Source organism: Quercus lobata, chromosome 5 (genome assembly GCF_001633185.2).
Source record: "Quercus lobata isolate SW786 chromosome 5, ValleyOak3.0 Primary Assembly, whole genome shotgun sequence".
NCBI classification, from domain to species: domain Eukaryota; kingdom Viridiplantae; phylum Streptophyta; class Magnoliopsida; order Fagales; family Fagaceae; genus Quercus; species Quercus lobata.
This window is the reverse complement of record NC_044908.1, coordinates 42,691,825-42,718,569: the sequence shown is the minus strand read 5'-3', so window position 1 is coordinate 42,718,569 and position 26,745 is coordinate 42,691,825. Positions and strand designations below refer to the sequence as shown.

At 32.2% G+C, this 26,745-nt stretch overlaps 1 protein-coding gene across 3 annotated transcripts; it reads right to left on the bottom strand.

Annotated features, from left to right (window-relative positions):
* Positions 1 to 872: 872 nt before the first annotated feature.
* On the bottom strand, positions 873 to 8,111 carry LOC115992907. 3 transcript variants are annotated; one of them, XM_031117151.1, is made up of 7 exons: positions 8,033 to 8,111; positions 7,500 to 7,574; positions 7,283 to 7,416; positions 6,911 to 6,986; positions 3,743 to 3,778; positions 3,464 to 3,576; positions 873 to 1,250 (listed from the first exon to the last, which is right to left on the bottom strand). In XM_031117151.1, exons 3-7 carry the CDS (start codon positions 7,373 to 7,375, stop codon positions 1,185 to 1,187), a joined length of 384 nt encoding a protein of 127 aa, XP_030973011.1. In that variant the 5' UTR covers positions 7,376 to 7,416; positions 7,500 to 7,574; positions 8,033 to 8,111; the 3' UTR covers positions 873 to 1,184. The 3 variants fall into 3 exon arrangements, with proteins under 3 accessions (XP_030973011.1, XP_030973012.1, XP_030973010.1); XM_031117152.1 differs by having other exon boundaries at positions 7,283 to 7,395; XM_031117150.1 differs by having other exon boundaries at positions 7,283 to 7,395; positions 7,560 to 7,574; positions 8,033 to 8,098.
* Between the last annotated feature and the right edge of the window lie 18,634 nt (positions 8,112 to 26,745).

Sequence of the window (26,745 nt, the reverse complement as noted above, 5' to 3'; positions counted from 1 at the left end):
CGATCTCACTAAGATCCGATTCCCCTTATTTGTTTGGATTGTTTATGGTTGATTTTGGGGATTGGATTTGGTTTGAGAAATTGGATTGGAGGATAACAATGATTTGGGATGGGTTTTGAGGTTTGTGAATGTGGTGGGTTGTTATGAATTTTTTTTTCTGGTGGCGTTGGTGAATGTGGTGGGTTTTTTTTTTTTTTTTTTTTTTTTTTTTTTTTTTTTTTTTTTTTTTTTTTCTTCTGGTGGCGTTGGTGGATGTGAGTTTATGTCGGTGGTGGCTGCCGATGTTGTTGCCGCAGTGGTTGTTGGTGGCCGTTGTTGCGGCAGTAGTGGTGGTGGTTGTGCCGTTGTTGCTGGTGTTGTTGCTGTTGATGATTGGAGGAATTAATATATTATTTTAATATGTTGTAAATATTATTTTAATGTATAGAATTGAAGTATAGAACACCTGATAAATGGTATGTTATAAAATGATGTGTTAAAATGATAAAGTAAGATTTTAGAGTGTCAAAATGGCATTTTTTATGAGAGACCTGATGGGAATGCTCTAATGAGAATGATGCTTAGGCATTGAGAATGGAAACCCACTACAATATGCAATTTTAATTTATTATTATTTTTTTTAATGACTGTTGATGTGATAAGCAAATTAGAGTTGTGAATTTGTTGCTGTGACCCTAGAAAAACTCATACCAACCCACAAAGATATCCCAAATCCAAATTAATTGATACATCAAGAACGTTAACAAATAAATGGCGCGATAGTCCAAACAAAGTTAGGACTTGCAAAACCATTTAAAGCCCCAAAAAATCACTGGTACCATACTCTTTGTAATATATATATATATATATAAAAGAAGGCCGAATATCTGATATCATACATCCATCGCTTAATAAAGCATGCTTTTCGGCTTTTTGAGTGGTAAAATAACCTGTTTGCTCAAATACCATCATCAATGTAAACGCCCTAATTCTAACTATTGTAAATTTGTAAGTTAAACAGCGAAGTACAAGACTAAACATTTATAAATACGTTCAAGCAAATTTTTTACCAAAAAAGTAACTGAAGATGAAGCATTGTTCTAACTAGATAATTGCTTACAAAATCTCTAAGCAATGGCATAATTTATAGATTTCAATCTTCTGCTAAAATTCGTGTAGTGAACAACAATACCACAGTTAAAAGGCTATTTGAATTGGGGACAATTGTACTCGCGGTATCTCTCACAATCATCATAACCTTTGCTAATGCACTGCATGATTGAAAAGAGAAAACCAATTGTTATAACTTGAACAATCTCATGAATATGTAACACTAACTTGTTTGGTACAAAAGCAATGGTGACTGTTTCTTTTTTCTTTTCTTTTCTTTTTTTTTGAGAAGAAACTAATATCTTTTTGATAGGTGTCTCAGTAGCAACCATCCCAATATGCAATCTTAGGGGATAGCATATAATTACTCTAGACTATATACCATTCCAAATCTAACTTCAAGGAAAAAAGAAAACGCAAATTCTAATTTGCAACTCACATTGCTTCTAGTTTCTTAGTTTTATTTAGTCATATTAAAAATAATGTTTTTAACCCTAAAAATGTAAATACCACACCTTATCTGTCTCTAATTCTAGGTTTTCTTTTTTGTAATTTATGAAGTCTTGTAGCATAGTGTCGATTTTTTTTCATTATGTATAAAAAGAAGGCAATGATAAAAGCACACAACAGATTTCCCAAATTCATTACAATTATAGTTCTCAATTGCAAGATTGAATATTGTTCTTTATAAGGAAACAAACCAAACGAACTTGAAGATGACAAAAACAACAAAACATCATCCATTAGTTGATCAAGATTCATCAATCACACATAAAAAGAGATCCCCACATGACATAAGGGAGAGCCCCAATAATCCACGCATAATAATCATAAGCAAACAAGTTTTGGTTCATCTTTCTAGCAAACAAATTAAAGATTTACCTTTCACTTAAAGCAAAATATAAAGAATATATAGGGTCAATTCCGACTTGAAGTTGTGAGTTTTTTTTGGATGAGTCACAAATTAAATTAAAATTTGATATATAATAATAACATACATTTCATTAGCTCATGAGCGTCACATATATTATCCTTACTCATTAGCAACTGAAGAAGAGGATGCAATTGACATATAAATATGGAATTCAGAGATACATCATTTCAACTGAAGTCCAAATAGACTTAAGGAGCATAGTCCAAGAGGTATTCCACCAAGATCTTTTACCATAAAATTGCTCAAAAAAAAAAAAAATCACAATTATTGCATACTATAGTGCAATAAGAACACACATTTTAAAGGAAAAACATATCAAATATGCAACTTAGTTAAAGGGTGACATCACCTACCCCCTTCTCTTTCACACCTTATATTTATATATATATAGCATAGTTAGCCACTCAATACATTAGTTTCTCCATCAAGATCATTCTTTTAGCTCCCATGATGCCAAATTTTCATCATTTCGACACGAGATGAAAATATGATGTGTAACTGGCATTACCTACTCCCCCACTCCCTCTCCTTACGCTCTCTCTCCACATGAATTTTTTTTTCTGTTCTCTTCCAAACCCATAACTTCTTCTCCTTCTTCTTCTCTCTCCATCTCTTAACAAAAAAAATAAGCTTCTCGCTACTTTTACACACATCTACAAAGATATTTATTATATGTTAAGCCATTTGAAAATTTTGCGTGCGTGTGTGAAGATAGCCCTTTTAAGCCCTTGTAACCCCAAAATTTCATAATTCTGCATTGATTTTAACACAAGATGATGTAGCCAGATTTGAAAAGTTGCCTAAATCCCCTTCCTTAAAAGTAGCCAGATTTCATAATTCCTCAGTTTCTTCTACAACATTAAAACCTAAATCCACAAGGAAAAGAATTTCTCCAATCTGTCCTCCGACCCTATATTTTAGCCAAATCAATACCCATACTATATACCACCCGTCAGGTTGCAGCCTAGTGGTTGGAGGCTTGGGATGAGCTATAAACCCAAACATCGTAGGTTCAATCCCATTAGGAGTTCCTCTAGATACACAGTTTTGGAGGGTAGGGTTGTGTATCCTTGGCTTACTCCCTAGGGATGGGTCCAAAGAGCCCTGCCTTCGTGAGGTTCCACGCCATCCAAAAATACCCCAACTATACCATTGTTATTATTTACAAATAATAACGAAGCAAAGAAGAGAAATAAATAATTCATTTGGTGTCCAACATTGACACTGCTGTCATACTTGATTCTTTATTAATCGGATTTAAAATGGAAACAAACAAAAAAGATTTATCAGAAAACTCATTAGACAGGAATTTTATAATATGACTCCGATTAAGAATTAATTTAAACCACACCTTTCAAGCCATAAACTATGAATTCCTTATAACTCAGTTATATCATAGAAACAGAATATTTAGAAGTTTCTTAAATAAACACAGTTTACCTCATTGTATGACTTATAAATTATCCTGCACATCGCAGGGTCTTGCTCACGTAAATGCTTCATGTAATCAAACGCATCGGCAAAACCTTGATCATTGATAGATTTCTTCCACTCTGAAATAAAAGGTAAGAACCAGCACGCCCCCATCCACATATGCAACAAAAACATTTTAAAATGAAAATAAAAATGCATAAATGAGAATTAATCATTAAGATAGAAGATTTGACAGCTTCAATTGGAGAAAGAAACAAACACCAGCATTGAAAAGGCCAGACTTACCCTTCCGTAATTCAGCCAAGGGTTGATGTTTTGGGTCTGCAGAAATGATGCATGAGAAAAGATAAGTTGAACTGTAGATAACTAAACTAAGACGGCTATATAAAGATCAAATGGTAACGCATTAGGTGTCTTCTGCATCAAATAAATATCAATGAATAACTGTTTTGCTAAGTAGATATCAGTGAATAACCAGACCATGAGAAATTCCAATGGCTAGAGCTTGTTGGCTGTTAATATGTGACAATGAAGAATTGAATTATATTGGGCTAATTTACATAAACTAAACTACACAGCTCATTCTTAAAATTAATAAACCATGATTGAACAAAAAATTAAGAATTGAATTACGCTTTCATTTGGCTTGTGCTAGACAATAACAAAAAATTCTAGTGGAACGTCTTTAGAATCCATAAAAAGATAATTCACCAGGAATGATTCATTTATCAACTTCAAGCTCTATCCTTAAACTAAGTTGAGTGTCCACAAATTGTTGTAGGAAGAAGGCACTCAAAGGAAGTTAAAATCTTATTAATGTATTGATGTGGAAAGCAGAAAGAAAAAAATATTTTAATTTAGAATTTATTTGTTTTTAGAGCCAATTGTATATTTATTTTCAGTATTAGTAGTCAATTATGTTTATTAATATTTTTATTTAATTTCATAGAGTTAGGGGTATTATGGAAATTTAATAATTGGGATTTTTGTGTCATTTAGAGTTAGGTTTTCAATTAGAATTAGAGTATCCTACTCTCAGCTTGGTTTTTAAATACCTCTCCATCCATAGCTAACCGCCCTATAGCAAGCTCTGTCCCTAAACTAAGTTGAGTGCCCACATATTGTAGAAGGAAGAAGGCACTCAAAGGAAGTTACAATCTTATTAATGTATTGACGTGGAAAAAAGAAAAGAAAAAATATTTTAATATAGAATTTATTTGCTTTTAGAGTCAATTGTATAGTTATTTTCAGTATCAGTATTTAGTAGTTAATTATGCTTATTAATATTTTTATTTCATTTCATAGAGTTAGGAGTATTTTGGTAATTTAATAATTGGAATTTCCGTGTCATTTAGAATTAGGTTTTCAATTAGAATTAGAGTATCCTATTCTCAACTTCGTTTATAAATGCCTCTCCATCCAAATCTAATTGCCCTATAGTGTTACTTCTACAATGCGAGTTCATGAAGCGATTGGAAAAACTTGGTATATTTATCCCCTTCCTTAATCCAAAACATTTGAGACTTTTGCCTCTAGCTTATTTCCTCAAACAACAAGTTTTCTCAAGTTCTGCGATGGCCAATTTCCATTGCATCTTTTCATGATCAGTCTATCCTACTTGATCACATCCAATGACTATATGCAAGCTAGCAATGTGTTTTTCCTTGTTACATTTCCAAACTCCGTTTCATTCCACCATTGCAAATCTAACTTTAGAGTCTTCAACTTATAGGGCAAAACAAAGCTAGGCGAGCCTTAAAAATGAGAAGATACCCACAACCCCCTCATCCTATCAATAAATCCTTCAGCTTTTACCCACATGTTTTCAAATCTAACAGGCTCCAACCCCATTGCAAAACCTACACTCCAGAAGAATAGGAAAATAGTTACATAGTAACTATGGAAGATGCCTCAGAACTATTTTTAGTTGGACTTCGAAAATTATGGAGGTCTTGTGCCGTAAAAACTTTAAGACTTTATGGGCTTGGGAAATAGTTAGATCTTTAGATCATATGGTTAGATATATCTAACCAAGACTGTGGAATCTGCTGTGAAGGAAGTCAATGCATGACTCTTTGGTGCCAACACCACCAATCCTTTGATCACCTAACTGAGTCCTATCCACTCGCACGGCTCTCTACCTTCCGTTATTATCATTGAACCCTTGTTTCTCGTATCGCTGATTCTCCATACTCCATCACCACAATATACCACCCCGAGAATTTCTATTATTTTGAATACAAAACACCTTTCCAACTTCCCAGCATGACATGATAAAACTATAGTCCAGAGGCAGTGCAATTACTTTCACCAACAATGAGTTTAACCACTGGCTCCTTCCCCACCTAAAATCATATTATTCATGCTATTAGTCCCCCATCCAACGATGCGTGACCCATACATCCTCTCACTCTCAGACTCTTCGAGGATAACTTCAAAGGATTTCAATTCAACATGGAAAAAAAAATGCCTTCTTCCCATTTCTTAGATTCAGAAAAAGTTCTAGATGTTCGGTTCTCTCTGTACATCACTAATCTCCTTGTGAATCACTAGATCTATAAGTTCTTTAGGATTTCATTTTATTATGAGTGCTAAGGAATTGTGGTCTCTTATTTTTTGTTTGTGTGGGATGAGTTCGGTTATTCCAAGATTAGTGCTAGAATTATTAGCATGTTGGAAGGGACATTTTAACAAGAGGTACAATGCTGCAACCTGGAAGATTGGAGCATTTGGAGGGGCCGAACACACACTCATTTATATGGTAGTCCTACATTCCAAAACTATTCTTGAATAATGTAAGCCTCCTTCTCTAGCTATAATATGCATGCCACCGGTAAGATGTGATCCAGGGGCCCCCTATTATTCTCCCTTAACATCTTAGCCTAGCTATCGTAAGTTGAACAACAAAGCATGAGACCAACTTAACCAACGCCAACACCCAACCCCCCCCCCCCAAAAAAAAAAAAAAAAACCCCTTATAAAAAGTAAACCTTTATCCATTGTTTACATAAAAATTGGTCAATCTAAACTATCAGGAATGATAGAACACCAAAAAAAAAAAAAGGCAAACAACTCGTGCAACTCCTAGGAAATCCTCCTCACCCACAGATTATTTATTTATTTATATTTTTGAACTTGGCATTTCACTATTTGATGGATCAAAACTTGTATTAGACTGAATTATGACACCTTGAAAGACAATCCAATATAAAGGTCTTTTCTTTGTTTTCCTTCTAGACTTAGTATGTAAATCATGCAAATAGAAAATTTTGTTTATAAGAAATAAGATTATAGATTTTCTTGAATAAAATTAAAAAAACCAACCCATCTTATGAGCACTAAGCAATCATCAGTTTGTTCTTTAATATATAGAGGCAAAAGTGACACCTAAAAGACAACAAGAAAGCTTCTGAGAATCAACAAGAACCAAAACAAAGTAACAGATTTACAAACCCCTCTTAAAATCACGGCATTCTTCGTAGCCTTTGAAGTATACATCACAGCAATCATTATAAGTACTATTTCTGCACTGCATAACCAAACAAAGAAAAATTATGAAAAAAACTGCCCCACAATTAGGAGTAGAACAAAGAAAAAGGAAGCAGAAAAAAAAATTACAATAACTGAACAGAATAGAGAAATTATAAAAAGAGCATATTTTTCTTTAACAAATTTTCAACCGCTTTGATCCTACCATTTGGCATGTTTTCAGAACAAATCATATTCTAAAAGAATTCATCATTTCATAACAAATTTTAAAGAAAAAAACTATATCAACTATAAGTATAACCCTTCCAAATGACTCTCAACTGTGAAAAATCGTACCTCATCATACAATTCGTGTAAAATCCCGCACATAGTGCTTAAGCCTGGTCCCCGTCCCGATATGGCCGTCGTGAATTTACCCAAAATAACCATAATTAAAGCGTTTCTAGTAACTACAAAGGTAGAGAAGACACAAGGGTCAAGGTAAGTAGGTAACAACATATAAAGCAACAGATCACAAACATAAAATAAAATTAAAAAAAAGCAGCTAAGGCACCAGGAGGGATCAAGCACTAGTCTTTGTTTGATTAACAACAAAATACACTTTCACACTTACGTTTGGAAGAATTTCCTGCCAAAAAAAAACAACAACAAAATTCAGCACAAACAATATCTAAAATGACTAATTAAAGCATAAAAATAGATCAAATTTGCAACAGAGAGAGAACTAAAGCTCATATAAAACATCAATTACTGTGATATATTATGCACAGAGGAGAGGAACAGCTAAATCAAATACTATAATGAAAACGTGCCAGTAAAGTTTTGTCTTTTCAAATACATATATATATATATATATATATATATATATATATATATATATAACACAAACACAAACAGCAACAGCCAGCACATAGTCTTTTATTTTGCATTCGAATCGGATAATATTCAAAATTGGAGAAACTATCAAATCGACCAAAAGGGTTTCGAAAAATTATTGCTTTTTTTTGTGAGAGGGCTAAAAAAAAAAACTATACATATAGTGAAATTATCTTCGGAAAACAGAGGAAGAAAAAAAAAATTAGAGACCTTTAGAACAAGACATGGCTCCTCGTGCAACAACACCGAATCTGAGGCGGGTTTTTTTCTGTAATTCGGAATTCTTTTATAGTCTCAAAAAAAATACTGCAATAACAAAACTAATTACATTACGTAAAGGCAAACCCCAAATTTTACCCTGCCTCCCTCAAAAATGTGTGCGAGACCATATATATTTTATTTATTTATATATAATATATATAATTTATATCTATCTATTCAAAAATTAATTTTTTTTGAGGAAAAAGTAAATAAATTTATTAAGGAAAATCATATTAGAATGCATTATCCAAATCCAGTTGTAGATTTTCTAATCACACGGCATTGGTATCTGTAGTTAAAATTGCTCTTCTAACAAGGGGCGTGAGCAAGCTTATTACCACCCTTTTAATATGATTGAAACTACATATAACCATAGAACTTTTAACAATCCTAATCTCCTCAATGATGTGCCCAAACATAGTAGTATTAGGCCTGAGCTTGTTAACTGCCTCCATGGCCATAACAACCTATATTTATATCTATTTATATAATCTACTAGCCATCATCATATGAGGCTTTTTATTATTATTATTGGATTTAGTGTCATAATTTTTCATTTTTCATAATTTGAGATTTATTCGTTTATTTACACATTTGCAAACTATGCAATGAGGCTTTTTTTTAGAGTCATATTGTTTTCAACATATATATATATATATATATATATATATAGAAACTTGAAATATTTTTTTGAGCTTTACTAATTGTTTATTTGCTAAAAGTGCTTTAGAAAATAAAGGGAATTTTTTTTTTTGGGTGAGGGGCTGCTAGAATAAGCTCAAAATCCTAAAAAGTTGGTCTTTTTTCAAAATTCAGGGTTGTCGCATTTTTCAATTGCAAAAATACTTGGAGGTGTAATGAGATTTATGCGTTTGTGAGTGAAATAAATTTTTTTGTATATAATTCTCATCACACCCCTAGGTATTTTTATAATTGAAGAATGCAGTAACTCCGAATATGATAATTGAAAATTATTAACATTTACAAAAAAAAGAAAAAGAAAAAAAAAGAAAAAAAGATTAAGAAGCTAGTTTGGAGTTAAGGATCTTTGTATCCAATTCTTTTCTACAGGAGTTAAATAAATAAAAAAATCGAAGTTAAAAAAAAAATCTATGTTGTGCAAATGTCCATTACAAAAAAAAAAATTCAAATTGCAGTCCCCATTTTGATTATAAAAAAAGGATAAATATTCTACCCAATATATATCTTCCCCTTGTAATTTTGATTTATTTTTAGTTTGTTTTGTTTCATATTAGTTTTGCTAAATAGGAAAACTTTATGAATTTTCACTGCATAGTCCTCACACAAAAAAAAAAAAAAAATTTAAAATTTAAAAAGGAGTTACCAATCGAATTACCAATCCTATGAAGCAGGAGATCTCAATTAAATAAGAATTACCAATCAAATAAACATATTCAATCCCTAAAGCTTAACTACATAGAGATTAATGTATATGAAGTGCTACCTATTAATTATTACTAGTGTGTAATCTCATGCATATGCACGTGTACATTTAAAAACAATCACACTTACACACACACGATTTAGAATCTAATTGGATCTAGATTCTTCGATTTTTGCACCCAATAATTCACTTGGGTTGGGGTTTTGGGCTGGTGGTGGTGTAGTGGTTGGGGCGGTGGTGGTGTAGTGGTTGGGGCGGTGGTTGGGTGAGTTTTGCGCCGGCAATGTTTGTGGCTATAGTGGGTTGAGTTTTATTCTCTGTTTTGTTGAAGATTTTGAGTTCCCCCCCCCCCTCTTTTGTTGAGGTTTTTGGATTTAGAATTTGTTGGAGAATCCGGTAATTGTGGTTGTAGTTTGTGGCGGTTGATTTGCTGTTGGTGGTGGTTTAGTAATTGATTTGTTGTAGGTATTTGGTTGTGTTTGTTTTGAGTTGTATTTTGGGTGGTGGAGGAAGCTCTTAGTTGTGGCGGTGGTTGTAGTGGTAGTTGTTGGTTCTTGGTTGGTGGCAACTGTCACTGAGTTGTGTGTTTGTATATTGGCTGGGTTTTGAGTTAATATATTATTTAATGTGTTGTATATATTATTTTAATGTTTAGAATCAAAGAATAGAATGTGTGATGAATGGTGTGTTGTAAAATGATGTGGTAAAATAATAAAATATGCTTTTTAGTGTATTAAAATGGCATAATTTTGCAACGCATGATGGGAATGCTCTAAATGCACTCTACCATCACCTAGTTATTGGCTTCAAGATTTTTAGCGCATTTAAGGGTTACCAAATAGTCCATGGCCCATGGCCCGACCTAGAAGCCTAGTGGCCTATCAGGCTAATAGACACCTGGCCTATTGTTATTAACGCCCATGGGTAGCCCACTAGCCCAGTGGGTCAAGCCATGGGCTAGTTTTTATGCCCATGGGCACCTGGCGGGCTAGCCTAGTAGCCTAGCCCGTTGCCCAATCTAATAACTCAGAATTCATAACAAAAATATATAGGAGGTGTACAAAGGATTTATCTTGAGACATTATAGAGGAATTTCTTAAGAAAACTCCCCCAAGTGCCAATCACTAAGATACTTAAAGTGATTGTGCTAAACTTAATTTACTAAATATATATTTTTCTAGTGGTCTAGCAACTTTGAACTAACCATTTGACATTTTTTTATTTAAGATAAAAAAAAAAAAAAACCATTTAAAGCCTTAATAAAAAAATTAAATAGGTTTCCATCAACAAAAAAAAGAATTAAATAGATTTGACGGTAAAAAAAATTTGTAATTAGATATTAAATTCTTTAATTCTTTCCTTTAAAAAAATTTGATTATTCCTTTATAAAAAATGAATTCTTTCCTTCTAAAAATAATAAAATAATATGCTAACACAAGCCCATGAGTAGCTCATTAGGCCCAACCCGATAGCCCAGCCTGCTAAAGACAAAATGGACATTACCCATGGGCAAGGTCATGGACTGAGGTTTTGTCTTTCGACTTAGTCCGACCCGACCCGTTAACTAGTCAATAGCTTGTTGTGTTCAGCCCATTGTGCCCATGGGCCAAGTAAAAAATGGGCCGGCTGGACCATTGACGACGCTTAAGCACACTACATACACATGGTAAGTACTCCACAAATTCATCCTTTCTTTACTGAAAAATAAAATAAAAAAATAATTAAAAAAGAAGAAGAAGGAAAATAGCCTATACAAAATGTCCGCTTTGGCTACTTCTTGCTTGAGCTTTCTAGCTAGGCTGTTATCTTGAATTTCTTATCTAACTAGAATAGAGTAAAACTTCGTATTGTGATGCAGCCTCTTTCACCGGGGAAGGTGAAAGTAAAATATTTTTCTAATTAGTGTTTCTGAAATTTTAATTCTAATCTGACATGAATAATTAACTTTGTATTTTTGTCTTTGCTGTTAATAAGGCACAGTAGTACTACTTCTTGCTTGAGCTTTCTAGCTAGGCTGTTATCTTGAATTTCTTATCTAACTAGAATAGAGTAAAACTTCGTATTGTGATGCAGCCTCTTTCACCGGGGAAGGTGAAAGTAAAATATTTTTCTAATTAGTGTTTCTGAAATTTTAATTCTAATCTGACATGAATAATTAACTTTGTATTTTTGTCTTTGCTGTTAATAAGGCACAGTAGTAGAGATAAACTTTGAGATATTAATAAGGCACAGTAGTCTTTGCTGTTTGGATTGAGCTTATTTTTGCTGAAACTGAAAACACTGTAGTAAAATAATTTTTAAATGTGTAAATAGTATCGTGGGACTCATTTTTAATGAAAAAGTGGTTGAAAAGTGAAATTTGTGGGTTCGTAAACAGTATACAGATGCACTGTTCACACACTGAAAGTCAACAAAACCGGCTTTAAAAAAAAATAATAAAAAAAAAGGGCTGAAACGCAGATGCACTGCGTTTCAGCCCAATCCAAACGCTACCTAAACCACAAGATCATCTTCAATGGTTGCCTCGGAGGATATTGCCATATATGTGTTAGAAAAATACTTCAGAACTACTTTTCTATGCTTCAGACCATCCAAATATTTTTCTACTATAGTTTGTTTGGTTGCAATTTTTTCCTTAGCGCTATATGTGGTTACTATTATTAGTTGAAAAAAAAAAAAAATGCTTGATGGGCTGATTACAATTTGGTATGTTTGATGTTCTGTTTTTTGTGATATTTCAAGGGTCCTTTGACTTCTTTCTCAATACAACGAAAAGTGTTAATCTATATATATCAAAATTGCGTCATTAAAGTAGGTTGCAAAACTTCTTAAAAGTTCCTGGACTCAATTTTTGATAAGGTGTTTTTAGTTATCAGCTTCTCTCTCTTTTTCTTTGGTTGTAGTTCAGATTTTTATGTGATAAATTGGGCTAGTGTATTTATGACAAATTGTTTTTTAAACATTGCAAAAATAGAGTTTTTTTGCTAAATATTCAGTTTTAGCACGAATATTAGCAATGAACTTCCTTTTTCTGATAAGTTGTTTCTTTTGTCCATTGACAAGTCCAATTAAAACCCAACCACACCACGGGTTTCCTTTTATCGGTGTAAGAGAAAATTTAACCCCCAAATTACAACTCTAGAACTACATTAACAATCAGCCAGGCCGCAAACAACAATTTAAACAAGGATGCAACTTGGTTTATAACTCTAAAACACTAATCAAGGAAATAGAAAATTGACTACGAACAACAACTGTGTATATATATATGCCCATTCTTGGCTCACGTATCATTATATAAACGAACAACACAATATTTCAATCGTAAAATAGAGTTAATTTTGTGAGTTACAATTTTTATAAAAACATCAAATTTGCTTTCTTTTCTTTCTCTCTCTTGGTGCTCGAGCCTTCTACCTTTAGTATTGCGCTCCACACACAAAGCCAACCAGTAACAAGGACAAGTTTTGTTTCTATAGCGGTGGAAGGAATTAGAGATGGCAAAGATAGCTGTTGTTGCTTTGTTACTTTCTTTGGTTCTTGTTTTATCAATCCACTCGGTGTTCGCTGATGAAAACCCGGTATAAACAGCAATTGATCACGTAAACCAGGCTGCCTCGACGGTACAAGATTTACCAAATTCTGTGTCAACAGCCGTGGACAATGCTAAGGAAAAGGCCACATCATGGTTTCAATGGTTTGAGGACATACTATAGTAAGTTTTTAAATTTATTTAATCCATCCTAATTTTTTTTTTAATTATTAATTATTTTGTGTCAAAATGACAAAAACACATAAATTTTTAGTAAAATGATATTCAATTGGCAACATATTGAACTCGGTTTCATGTTGGTTATAATCTCATCAACCATAAAATGAGTTGTAAAAAGAATCACAATTTCTAGCAATGCATGTGTTCATGCCAACATATATATATATATATATATGTGTGTGTGTGTGTGTGTGTGTGTGCGCGCATGTGCGCTTCAAACGATTCTCAAAAAAAAAAAAAAATAATAATTGTTGTGTGCTTCAAACAATACCTGGTTCTCTTTCATAGCTCTACAGTTGAGAAATATGTCTTGCTCAAAGTCAGTGTGTCAATGTAAACGTCGCTAATCAATATATATATATATATATATATAACCGAAGCCTCTGAAACTCTTACAATTTTCCACGTCAACACAATATTTAAATAAAATTATTTTTGTTTAGTCCAAACTTAACAAGAAGTGAAACTCTATCTTTTATTTATTATTATCTATATATATATATATATCATATTATATTATAATAAAAATTAGGCTTAGATGTCGTGGTTGTGCCAAGTGGCAGCACCAAATTGCAAAAATTTTCTTAGATTTTTAGATTTTTTTTTAAAAAAAAAAAATATATATATATATATATATGTAAGTTTTCTTGAACTATAATTTCTAAGTGGATAGAATTTTTCTTCAACTATAATTTCTAAGTGGATAAAAATCTTAATTTAATTAAAGTTAAATTACACTTGTTGTATTTTTAAGTGGATAAAAACAAAAATCATAACAATTAAAGAAATTCGTCTTTCACTCAAATGTGACTTAATCTGACGTTAATGTAGAGATGGTATGGCACTTTTCCGGGAAAAAAAGACTGAATTAACAAAAAAAAAAAGAAAAAGAAAAAAAAAGACCGACCTACAATGTGTGGCTAAGGCTCCCATCAAAAAAAAGAAAAAGAAAAAAAGAAAAGAAAAGAAAAGTGTGGCTAAGGCCAACTGTTAATGGACACTTTGATTTGTGTATATACTTCACGTGACTTAGCAACTGGCATATCACATTGCGGTTTAATTAGCTTTAGACTTTTTGTTTATATAAAATTCATCAATGTGGAGTGTGTATATATATATATATATATATATATATATATATATATCAAATATTTCATAATTAATACCTATAATACGGTTCTTTTGTGCTATTATTCTTTTCTTCTACCTACAATCTCTATTATTCTCTTCTTCTACCTACAACTTTACAAGTACGTATTTGTTTACTCTACTTTTTTTTCCCATCAAATTGAATATATTTTGTGTATTTGTATAAGTTGATTTCCTTAAGTTTAATCCAATTTAGAGAATGGTTATGGACTGCCAATTGAATTTTTTTTATTTTTTATTTTTTATTATAATGTTAGTTTGATTGTTAAGAAATTATTTAAGAAATTGAGCTTTCATGTCTAATAAACTAAGAAATTAATTTTTTAGTTTTGCGGTAACTCTTAGTCGGTTAACTATGTTTTTTTAATTCTATATTAAAATATGTTTTTAATTTTTAATTGCCGCTAAAGGGCTTGAATCAGGTCAGTGCCTCCATGGAACCATAACTTGCACAGACCAATGAGGCTGCATTGCAAAAATATTATTTTTTAAATATATTATACTCTTTGCAATTGTTGTGCATCTTATTAATATGTTTGCATAATAAAAGTTGGGCTTAGACGCCATGTGCCTTCACCAAATTGCAGAAATTTTATTAAAATTTTAGATTTTTAAAGAACTAAAAAAGAATAGTATACTACCGGACTCTAATTCATTTTTATCATTAAGTAGTTTATCTCTTTAAAAAAAATAAAGAAATAATTAATCAAAAAAATATTTTATAGCAAGCGTAAAATAGCTTCATGTAAGATTGTAGGTAAATTAATATTAGATTAATCAAGACTTTAATTCATTCTTATCTCTAATTCATTGTTATCTTAAAGTAAGTGTATCTCTAAAAAAAATGAAATAAAAAACTGTAGATTAATATTAGATTAATCAGGACTCTAATCCATTCATATCTCAAATTCAAAAAATCAGGACTCTAATTCATTCTTATCTCTAATTCATTGTTATCATAAAGTAAGTTGAATCACCTCTATTTCTTTTTAAAATCCCAATATTTGGAGTTGTCACCATTATACATCAATGAATTCGTGTTCCTATCACACGTAAGAGACTAAAATGTTTCTTTGTTAAATCTGTTGCAGGTAGAGAAGAAAGAAGTGTTGGAAGATTTCCAGAACAGAAGAGTGTTCCAAAGGATTCAGCAGTGTCTAAAGATGCTAAGGTAGACTAAGTGACTATTGTCAAATCTAACCGTTGAATTATTTGTTTCACTAGAGCCATACTTCATAAAATTTGTTGAATTACAATTAAATTACAGTGTTGTTTCTCAAAAAAAAAATTAAAATTAAAAAATTAAACACATAGATGCATTGAATTTAATGTTCTTTGGGAAAGATAACTTTGTTTGTATCATATTGTTCAATACAATTATGTGTTTGAATTTAATTAGAGAACCTAAGACACATTATCTAAGGAAATGTATCTAAGTCTTAGATTAAACATAAGGAAATTATCCCCTCAAAAAAAGAAAAACATAAGGAAATTAGCTTAAACAAAAGGCAACAAATACATAAAACGTATTTAATCGATACAATACTTAATATTGTAAAGGTTTGATCCAATTTAATTATTTTGTTGTCCAATATATATGTTGTTAGGACATATGTAATTCACTTGTTAAGAACATATGTCACTATTTTATGTAATTGGCTTATCCTTTGACAAAACGCACTTTACTTGTATTTGGGTAGATTTAGGATGTATTTAGTCTGTGTTTGGTTCATGTAAAATATTTTCCGGAAATGCTATTTTCGGGAAAGGAAAATGTATTCAGGCTGTTTGGCTGCCTCGGAATTCGTTTTACGGAAAATCAATTCCGACGTTTGGTTCGTTCAAACATTTTACGGAAAATGCTTTCCGTTTTATGGAAAATCAAGCTTTGCAACCAACCAAGAGAAGAGAAAATTTGATTAACCATTCCACTGCATCAAATGGGAAAGTAAGAGTAATCCAATTCAACCCAATTCCACACTCACATTTTCCCACCAACCAAACAGACCCACAAAAGAAACAAAACCCAGAAAAAAAAAATTCATCAAATCTAGTCAAATTGAGAGAAGAAGGAAGAGAGAGAGGCGACTGGGTTCGATCTAGAGGCGAGATCGAGCGGCGTTGGAGTCGATCTTTGCTTGATTGGCACGATATGATCGGTGCGGTGTTGCAATCGACGAGACCGGTGGAGTGTGGGTCGTCGGACTGGAGCTCAGTCTGAGGAGTGCGTTGCTGTGAGAGAGCTCAGACCGTGTTGTGTGAGGGGTGGAAATGGTTCGTGGCGTGATCTGGGCTCTGGGTTCGCCGGCGAAGTCGAAGGCGTGATCTGGGCTCTCTCTTCTTCCTCTCTCTCTCTCTCTCTCTCTCTCTCTCTCTCTCTCTCTTTGCGCGTGAGTCCGGAAATGGTTTGAAGTTAAATTTTGACTGAAACCAATTTCTAGGTCAAAGCCATTAAAACACACGGTCAACTGAAAATATTTTCCAGAAAATTTATTTTCCATACGTAACCAAACACTCGCATTTATGGAAAAGTATTTCCGGAAGTGATTTGAAGCCAAAACAAACACAACCTTAATACTTCAAGAAACTATGTTTCAAGATCAAGTGTTGAAGACATGCAAGTCTGTCCAAGATTTAAGCTGAAGAAGTGATGTTCATTAAAACTCGATAGCTAGCTATCCATCGAGCTTAAGAAGTTGTTCCAGCCCCATGGCTCGACAGCTGCTTGACAGCATCTCGATAGACAGGTATCTGTTGAGTTTTATGAAAAACAGAATTTCAATTCTGTTTTGACTCTAATCCGTGATTATGTGTTTAGGCTTTCTTTTCTTCTAACCCTAGACATATAAAAGGATTATTTTAAGGGCCGTCAAAGTGTATACAAGTTGCATAAATGTTGAGCAAAGTTTGTTCAAGCAATTTGTAACCGGAGAAAAAGTTTTGCCTTAGTTCATCATTCTTGTGAAGAAGTTGCTATGTATGTGCACCGTAGGGTTTTGTGACCAAACATCTTCTTGATCTTCATCGTTAGGATGAACTGAAAAACTTTGCAGCCAACAACCTTCTCTAGTTGGTGATTGAAGTCGCGTACTGGGATCCGCGCATTGGTTAGTCACGTACTTGGGAGCCGTGCATCAAAAGGGGAAATTGTCACTACAGAACAAGTTCAATTGGGTATTGGGGTAAGGGTTCAACTGTAGGTTGGTATAAGGTACTGGGATTCCTTTACTTGTAACTACTTGTTTTGATAATAGTGGAATTTCAGGAGTGATGACCTGAAAATCACCCGGTGGGGTTTTTGCCGTTAGGTTTTCCCCATTCGTAAACAAATCACCGTGTTATTTATTTTCTGCTGCATAATTAGTTTATTGGTAATTTTTTTGTGCTACCACGCGTTTGCATGTTAATTAACTTAATTAATTCACTTGGCTAAATTAATTGGTTAATTTATCACAAGGGGTCAATTCATCTATCATATGTAAGTTGTCGTAGTAAATTCCAATCATAGACTATTAAATTTACATACAATTTTGCAATCTATATGGTACTTTTTTTTTTTTTTAACTCTGTTTAATTTTCTTCTAGATTTTTTATTTTATTTATTTATTTATTATTATTATTTTTTTTTTTCAGGTTTGTCAAAAAAGATTTCAAGCATCCTAGGAAAAGTTTGTAATCTAGATGTAGAACTTTGCAATTTTTTTTTTTAATTAGAACAAAGGTTTTATTCCTCCAATAATTCTATCTTTAAAAAGTGGCCAATTTTATGTTACTTTGTCTAAATATTTTAATCATTAATATTATTGTTAACAATAATGCAAATCACTTATATTGTAGAATCATTAGATATAAAATTCATATGCAAATAGTTTGATACATGTAACAACAAATGATATTATAGCACAATTGGTATGTTAGGAGATAATTTTGTATTAAGGTGCTATCATTTTAGATAATTTTGTATTAAGCTGTTATCATTTTATATTTGATGGTTGTTATACCAATGCAATTTATTCCTTTCATTATAATAATTATTTATTTGGTTATAATAATTATATATGATCGACAAATTTTAACATAAAACCGTGCAACGCACGGGCCTTCAACTAGTATTTATATAAAACCGAAGTTTCTGAAACTTTCACAATTTTCCACGTCAGCACAATATTTAAATAAGATTATCATTTTATTTAAATAAAATTATTTTTGTTTAGTCCAAATTTAATAAGGAATGAAACTCTATCTCTCTAACAAAACCAACTTAAACTCAAATTCATCATTATCATTATTTTTGTTTAATCCAAACTTAACAAGGAGTGAAACTCTATCTCTCTAATAAGTTCAACTTAAACTCAAATTCAAACATTGATAATATATATATATATATATAACCGAAGCAAAAAACAGAGACTAACTTAAAATATATATATATATAAATATATATGCAAGCAATCTAATTCAACTTTATTCTTTGATTAATGAATTTTATGTCGAATTTTTTTATATTGTTATTATTAATAAAATTTCAATTCAACATATTTGGATATTTGTTTATATCTAAGATTTTCTTTCTATCTTATTCTTTTGTTATGTTTAGAATTGATTTTTTTTTTTTTTGAGTATTTGGGTTAATCTCCATATTTATATTGATATTTTTTTCGTGAGTTTGGTTTTTAGGTTGAAATTTCTACTAATTTTTATATTTTATTTTTATTGTAGTGGCAGATAAAGTATCTCTATTTTTTTGGAGAAAAATCAAAACTGTAGCCTATGCCTTCTAACCTAGGGAATGATAAATTTTTATCTGGTATGTTATATATAAATTTGTTGAATTTGGTTTGGTTTTGAAGTAGAATTTGGGGATTCTATAAATTTTGAAGTTTTAAGTCTTGGGGTTGATCTTAATTTTTCACCTTAAATGCTTTTTATTTAGGTTCATGTCATTTTTTGTTTTCCTATTAAAATCTATGATTTTTGGTTGATTAATTATTTGTTTGGATTAATTTCAATTAATTATTTTTTTGAATTCAACATAAAAGATAATGGAATTAGGTATTATAATTTTGATATTGTTCCATATTTTGAATTGTTTATATTGTTATTATTACGAGATTGCTACTCAAATTTGAAACTTCGCATGTCTTCCTCATATCATGGTCTTTGTTTATATATTTGTAGTTTATATTAGATTTGAGTGTGTGTATATATAACTATTGGGAGTTTTGCTTTATTGATTTAAGAATTGTGAATTACTTTGTAGGTTTTAGTAACTATGCACTTGCAACTCAATAACGTTCAATGTTAAACAACACTTCTAAACTATGGATAAGTGTAAAAGTTAAATATTTCTTCATTTAAAAAAAAAAAAAAAAACTATCTAGCAAAATGTCTATTTACTCATTGTTGGATTTTTTTTTCAAAGTCAATAGTTTTTTCATGCATCGTACGGGTTAGCGACTAGTATATATATGTGTGTGTGTGTGTGTGTGTGTGTGTGTGGTGACTTTTAAAACTATCATGGTTATCACCCCTGCTCTTTCTCTTTTTTTTTTTTTTCCCTTCTTAAAAAAAAAAAAAAAAAAATTAAGGAATGGTTGATGCAACTTTTTTTTTTTTTTGAGTGAGAGTTTCTAGTTATGGAGCAATGGCCGCACTTTTTAAACGCGGCCTAAGGATATGGTCTTAGGTCGCGTTTTAAACGTGGCCTAAGGTTAAGCCTTGGGCCGCGTTTAAAACGCGGCCCAAGACCACAACCTTAGGCCGCGTTTAAAACGCGGCCTAAGACCAGACCTTTAGGCCGCGTTTTAAACGAGGCTATAGGACCTGGTCTTGGGCCGCGGTTGAAAAGTGCGGCCATAGGGCCGTCAGTCCTATAGTCACAGGTTTTAGGCCACATTAGAAAGCGCGGCCTTAAAAAACGTGGCTATAGGCTATAGCCACGTTTTTTTGACATATAGCCGCGTTTTAAAAACGTGGCCATGGAACCTTTTTTTTGTAGTGATAGCTCTTTATTATCAAATCAAGACACCAATCAATTTTTGGTGTAGGCGGGGATTGAACCCTAGACCTCTTATTTAACCATCAGAGACTTTACCGGTTGAGTTAGCTGGAACTTACAGTGCAACTTAAATACATAACATCCGACACATGAATATAAATGATGGGAGATTTTGAGCGAGGCACAAAGAAAATGACAGGCCTTCCAACCAACATTATTTGGGTGATTATAAAAGTCCTAAAGAAGGTACTGACTGATTATGGACTTGGTGTATATAGAATTGTAGATGGACAAAGCTATAGCATATAAGCTGGCATATCCAATTCTAGAACTTTAAAGGAGAGCCAAGTACTTAATCGGTTAATTTATTTTGAATATGAGCTGAATTTAACCTTAATACCAAACAAAATTGCATATTAAAATTTGGTCATATTCTTGTTGAACTAGATTGACCTTGTTCATGAGCTACTTGATTAACTTATTATTTTCCCATCTATAGTAAAACCACACTTCACAAATTTGGTTTTTATTATAATATGAATAGATTTTTTATGTTATCAATAAACTACAAATAATAATTTGATATCATATAAATCTATTTTCAAACTTATGCAATCTAATCTCAAGTTTATACGAGTACATTCTTAAACAAGTAAACATTTGAAAATATAATATTATATATAGTTAAAATCGAGCCTCATGTTCACAATCTTTTTCACGAAAACATTATTATGTTTTAAGCTTGACTTATTTGACCGTCGAGCCTAAACTTAGGCTTAAGCTTGATTTATTTGCTAGGCAAACAAACAAAAACAAGTTTTTTCCTGAGCCAAGCTCAAACTTTTTACAAACAACGTGGTTCATCCATAACCTATCCAATTTCATCCATCCTAAGTTATATCGTGGTTTAGGTTTTCACAAATTCTGTATTAAAAAATCACATGGCCACGGAATAATACATCAAATATCAATTTGTATTGATTTTTATGAAAGCGAGCAGAATTCTCTATATGATTCTTTACAACTTTTCAATCCCAAAGCCTATGAAGCTTAATCTTGAATTGTGCCTTGATGCCTTTGAGTTGGATTTATCATGTATTTGATTTGATATCAAAGGCTGTTGGCTTAATCTTGAACTAAATCAAAAAGAACTTCAAGGAAAATGACTACTTTGATTTGGAGAGTACAAATGACCCTTGATTTTGAATGAGCAAGAGAGCTCTTTTGGATTTAGAGATTACTCTTTATTTTGACTGAGTGTTAGTAGAGTTTTCTCCCAAAGTATGCGTTTGGCTACGGATTAAAAAACCAACTTATTTTACTATTCAACATATTTTTGGTACTATTCATGGGTCTCACTGCACTTTTTGGTACTATTCATGGGTCCCACTGTACTATTTTATTTAACTTTTACCTTTATTTACAGTACTTTCAACAAAAAGTTTTCAGTTTCAACAAAATAAGCGGATCCCAAACAGAGTCTAAGTATCTGTCAATTTTCTCATATATAAGAAGCCTATGTTTATAGAAAACTCAATGGTTTTTCATTTGGAAGTTTCTCTCAGTATTTATTAAGAGTCGACTATAAATTTTGAATATTATATAAATTTTATCTTGCATTCAATAAGAACTTACCATGTGAATCTCTTTATCTGATGTGGCCATATGACTTTATGTGACTTGTGATGCATGTCATTTTTTTGTGAGTAGGGACAACTCAAAGGACTTGACATATGGCTCGATATGATGATCAATTGAACGATTACCAATATGACATGATAATTTTGATATCCAAGTTATAACTTGGAATTGTCTATTTGAAAATTTTGAAAACTTGGACTATTTTAAGTAAAAGATGGTTATTAGACTCTATGCAAGATATAGATGAGTTTTTTTTTTTTTCTTAAAAAATATTTGTGACCTATTTCACGTTGATTAATTTTGTTTGGGATGTGCTGAAAAGTTCAGCTTATTTGAGTTTTTAGCTTCTTTTTAGTACTATTTATGGGTCTCATTGCACTTTTTGTACTATTCACGGGTTCTATTGTACTATTCAGTTAGCTTTTAACTTTGTTTTTTTCCCTACACTTTTAGCAAAAAGTTTTTAGTTTCAACTAAATAAGTTGTTCCCAAATAGACCCTAATTGTGGTGTTGGCTTACACAATATACATAGGACTTTTATAAGTTTACACTATACTAACAATGTAAATTTATATTTTAGACACAAAATGTGTGTTGTACACATTTACAAAAATGTGTACACTATGTGTACAGTACAACATTGTACTAATTCTCTATGCTTACAAAGTAATTTAACATTGCTAGTACAATGTAAACTAAGAATTTTCCGTATACACTTTTGAAAATGTGTGCAATATTGTACACATTTTGCGTGTCTACAATAAAATTTACATTGCTAGTACAATGTAAATTATGAATTTTCCATATACATATTATGAATAAGAGATGTACAACATATAATTGTATTAGATTACCCAAAAAAAAAAAAATCCTGATTTTCTACATATACCAAAAACGAATAATAATAATAAAAAAAAAAAAATGCATTTCCAACTCTTTTTATGGTTGCAACTAACCACTAGAAAAGTAATTGGTTATCTAGAAAAAAATAATAATAATGAGCTCTAAACGAACATGCAACACATTAATCACTTATGCGTCAAATTTCAAATCCACTTGTGATCCTTATCTGGACTGTTAAAGAAATTGAAGGAACATAAAATAGATGTAAAAGCATGAGAATAGAGAAAAAAAAAATGTATGAGGGTTACATGGTTTAGTCTAATGATCTACATTCATAATGTAAAGTCTTAATGACTATATCTTTATTATGCAATAAAGTACAAGTGCATGTACAATGACCCTAATAGCATATATATAAAGATCACATAACTAGGGTTAGGTGCAATTGGACTTTAAACAATAAGTGGGCTATAAAATAATATAAACGCGATATATCTTTAACACACCTCCTTAAACTCAAGATAGAGGCTTAATGATGCCTTAAGTTTGGAATAAGCTTGTGAAGGTTCGGAACAGTTTAGGTAAGTGGTTCAAAAAAGAGAGTCAGATTTGGGTCATGTTGATGGATCAGGTCAAGTCAAATAAAGGCCCAAAAGAGACTCTGTTGACATGGCAGGTGTCCTGCAAGCGACATGGCATGATGATGTCACGCTAATGTAAGAGAACTAATGTGCTAATGACCTCTGGGTGACTTGTGACAAGTCACATCATGAATGATGTCAATTGAGATCAAACCGATACGTGGACCGGTAAGAGGATCTTTAAAGGCACATGGAGGAGTGCGAATTGTTAATTTTTTTTTTTTTTTTTTTTTTTTTTTTTTTTTGTATATGTGGATTCAATTAGGTCCGACCCGTAGATTAATTGTCAGGTCTGAACATTGATGTCACCTAACGACTTGATATTGTGTTGGATAGCTGATGTGGCCAATATCTAGCTGACATGTATTGATGTGGCTACTTATGTCACCCTAGGGTTAATGTGGTGGCACTTAGTATGCGTTTGGGAAGTGCGTTTGCATTTTCTAAATGCACGTTTTGCGTTTTCAGCCTTTTTATTTTTTTTGCACGCATTTTAGGCCAATTTTTTACTATTCATTCACTGTTGCGGCTACTGTTTATGAACAGTAGCCGTAATATTTGACTTTTTCTGTGAACAGTGCACGGTGTGCACTGTTCACGGACCCATAAATTTTATTTTTTAGTCACTTTTTTATTAAAAATGGGTCCCACGGTACTATTCACACATTTAAAAATTATTTTGCTACTGTGTTTTTCAGTTTTCAGTTTTCAGCTGTATCCAAACGGATTCTTAAAGATGAAATTTGTAGAATCAATAATGTTCAGTGCATGACTAGAGAGGGGGATTGGATTGAGATTAGATGCAATACCCTATAACGCAATTGCAATGAATGGTTGAGATTGAAATTTGTAAAAAACAACTTTCAATTTCAATCATTAAATAAAATATATATAAAAAAGAAGTAAAAATTTAAAGTTAAAAAGTTAAGAATGTAAAAAAAATTTATAAAGAAAATGGAGTTAATTGCATGATGCAATTGCATATTGCACTAGATCTCACTCCAAGGGGGCCGACACATGGTATTAGCATAAATATTAGCAATGAACTGCATTTTCTATTAAGTTGTTTCTTTTGTCCGTTGACAAGTCCAATTAAAACCCAACCATGCTAGTGGTTTCTTTTTATCGATGAAAGAGGAAATTTAATCACCACACCACACAACTCTAAACTACATCAACAAGAAACCAAGCTGCAAACAACAACTTAAACAAGGATGCAACTTGGTTTCTAACTCTAAAACACTAATCAAGAAAATAGAAAATAGACTACCCAACTTAGAATGATCATACTTGTAACCTCTAAGCTAAAATCTAACATGTGTTACATTAAGACCGAACCATGTCACACCTATGTGTAGGGGTGTCCAATGACCAGCATCAACCGACCCACCCGCCCGAACTTGCCCGAACCGAAGGTCCACGGGTGGCTCCGAATCCACTTTACGATCGGTCACGAATTGGCAAGTAAAAAATCCAAATAGTTTGGTTCGGATCGGGTTTCAAAATATTTCACCCGGGAAACCCAAACCGACTGAATTATTTATAATAATAATAAAAAAAAAAATTTGACATAAGTACATCACATGCCAGAACAGCCCATGCCCAGCAATGCAGCCCAAGACTCAAAGCAAGATTTTCCTCACACCTTCCCAACATGAATATCAGCCGTTCATCTCAAATTAAAATTTAAAATTAATGGTGTTGATGAGAGTAAAACTGAGCACAATATGACCGGTTACAGTGGCACAATAACCCATTTTAAATCAACGGTTATATTCCAAGATGAAGAGCCAATCTAACGATGAGAATTAAATAGGAAAGATCTGATATCTCTCACTTCCTCTCACGAGTCTCTTTACTCTTCAGTTTTCACTTCAGAGACAGAGTTCAGGTCATGGACATGGCTTCCCATTCACGCCTCCTCCTCCCCTTTTCACTCTTCCTCACCTGTTCAGTCTTCACTTCTTCAGTCTTAGACTCTAAGTTCTTTACTTGCTCTCTCAAACTCTCACAATCTCACACTCTATAAAGTCTAAACCGTTTCCCCAAATCCAAAGTACTATTTCTCCAAATCCAAATTCTAAAGAACAAACCCTAGCCGCCTCCAATGCCGTTACCCAGTCCCCTCTCCACCTCCAACGCCTAGCGCCTCCGCCGCTATCCACTCCTCTCTCCATAGCTACCGCCGGAGTCCTTACCCCATGTACTCTTCACTGAGTCAGTAAGGTAATTTTTCTTTGTTTCTCATCTTTCTTTTTTGTTAGTCTTGTTGGTTTCATTTGTGATGGAAATCAAATAAACCCAAAGATTCATACTATGAAACCCTAACTAAAAAAAACTTAGAAACCCTAACTATTTTACTTTTGTTCTTTGTTCTTTTCTTTAATCAATTTTGATCATGTTTTAATTTTATACAAGATTGAAAGCTGACTCCAAGTATCATTATCTGCCCTCAAGTTTGAAACCCATACACCCACGGTTTTCTTCAAGGTATGGTTTTTGCTTTCCTTTGTGTTTAGTAAAAAAAAAAAAAAAAATGTAGTGACGATGGTGATTGTTTGATATTTCTTTTTACAAAAGGGGCAGAGTAATTTAAATGATAAATAGAATGTTGAAAGGGAAACTATTGAATGTAATTCATGAGAGTTGCATTAATGTGGATTGCAGATACTTTTGATATTGCCTTTCTATTAGTTTGTAGCTTTGTATGTTCTGTATTGCCCAAATTAGACAAGGTTTATTTAACATTTTGGTTATAGCATCTTATGGAAGTTTTAGTTTACCTTGCTTTGTTTTTAACATATTTAACACCTGGAAGTTGATTATATAAGATTGTTATGATGTGAACAAGGTTGATTTAACATTTTGGTTATAGCATCTTATGGAAGTTTTAGTTTACTTTGCTTTGTTTTTAACATATTTAACACAAGTTTTAGAACATTTACCTTGCTTTGTATGAGAAGATTGTTATGATGTGATTAGTAGAATGTTGAAAGGGAAACTATTGAATTTAATTCATGAGAGTTGCATTAATGTGGCTTGCAGATGCTTTTGATTTTGCTTTTCTATTAGTTTGTAGCTTTGTATGTTCTGTATTGCCCAAATTAGACAAGGTTTATTTAACATTTTGGTCATAGCATCTTATGGAAGTTTTAGTTTACCTTGCTTTGTTTTTAACACATTTAACACCTAGAAGTTGATTATATGAGAAG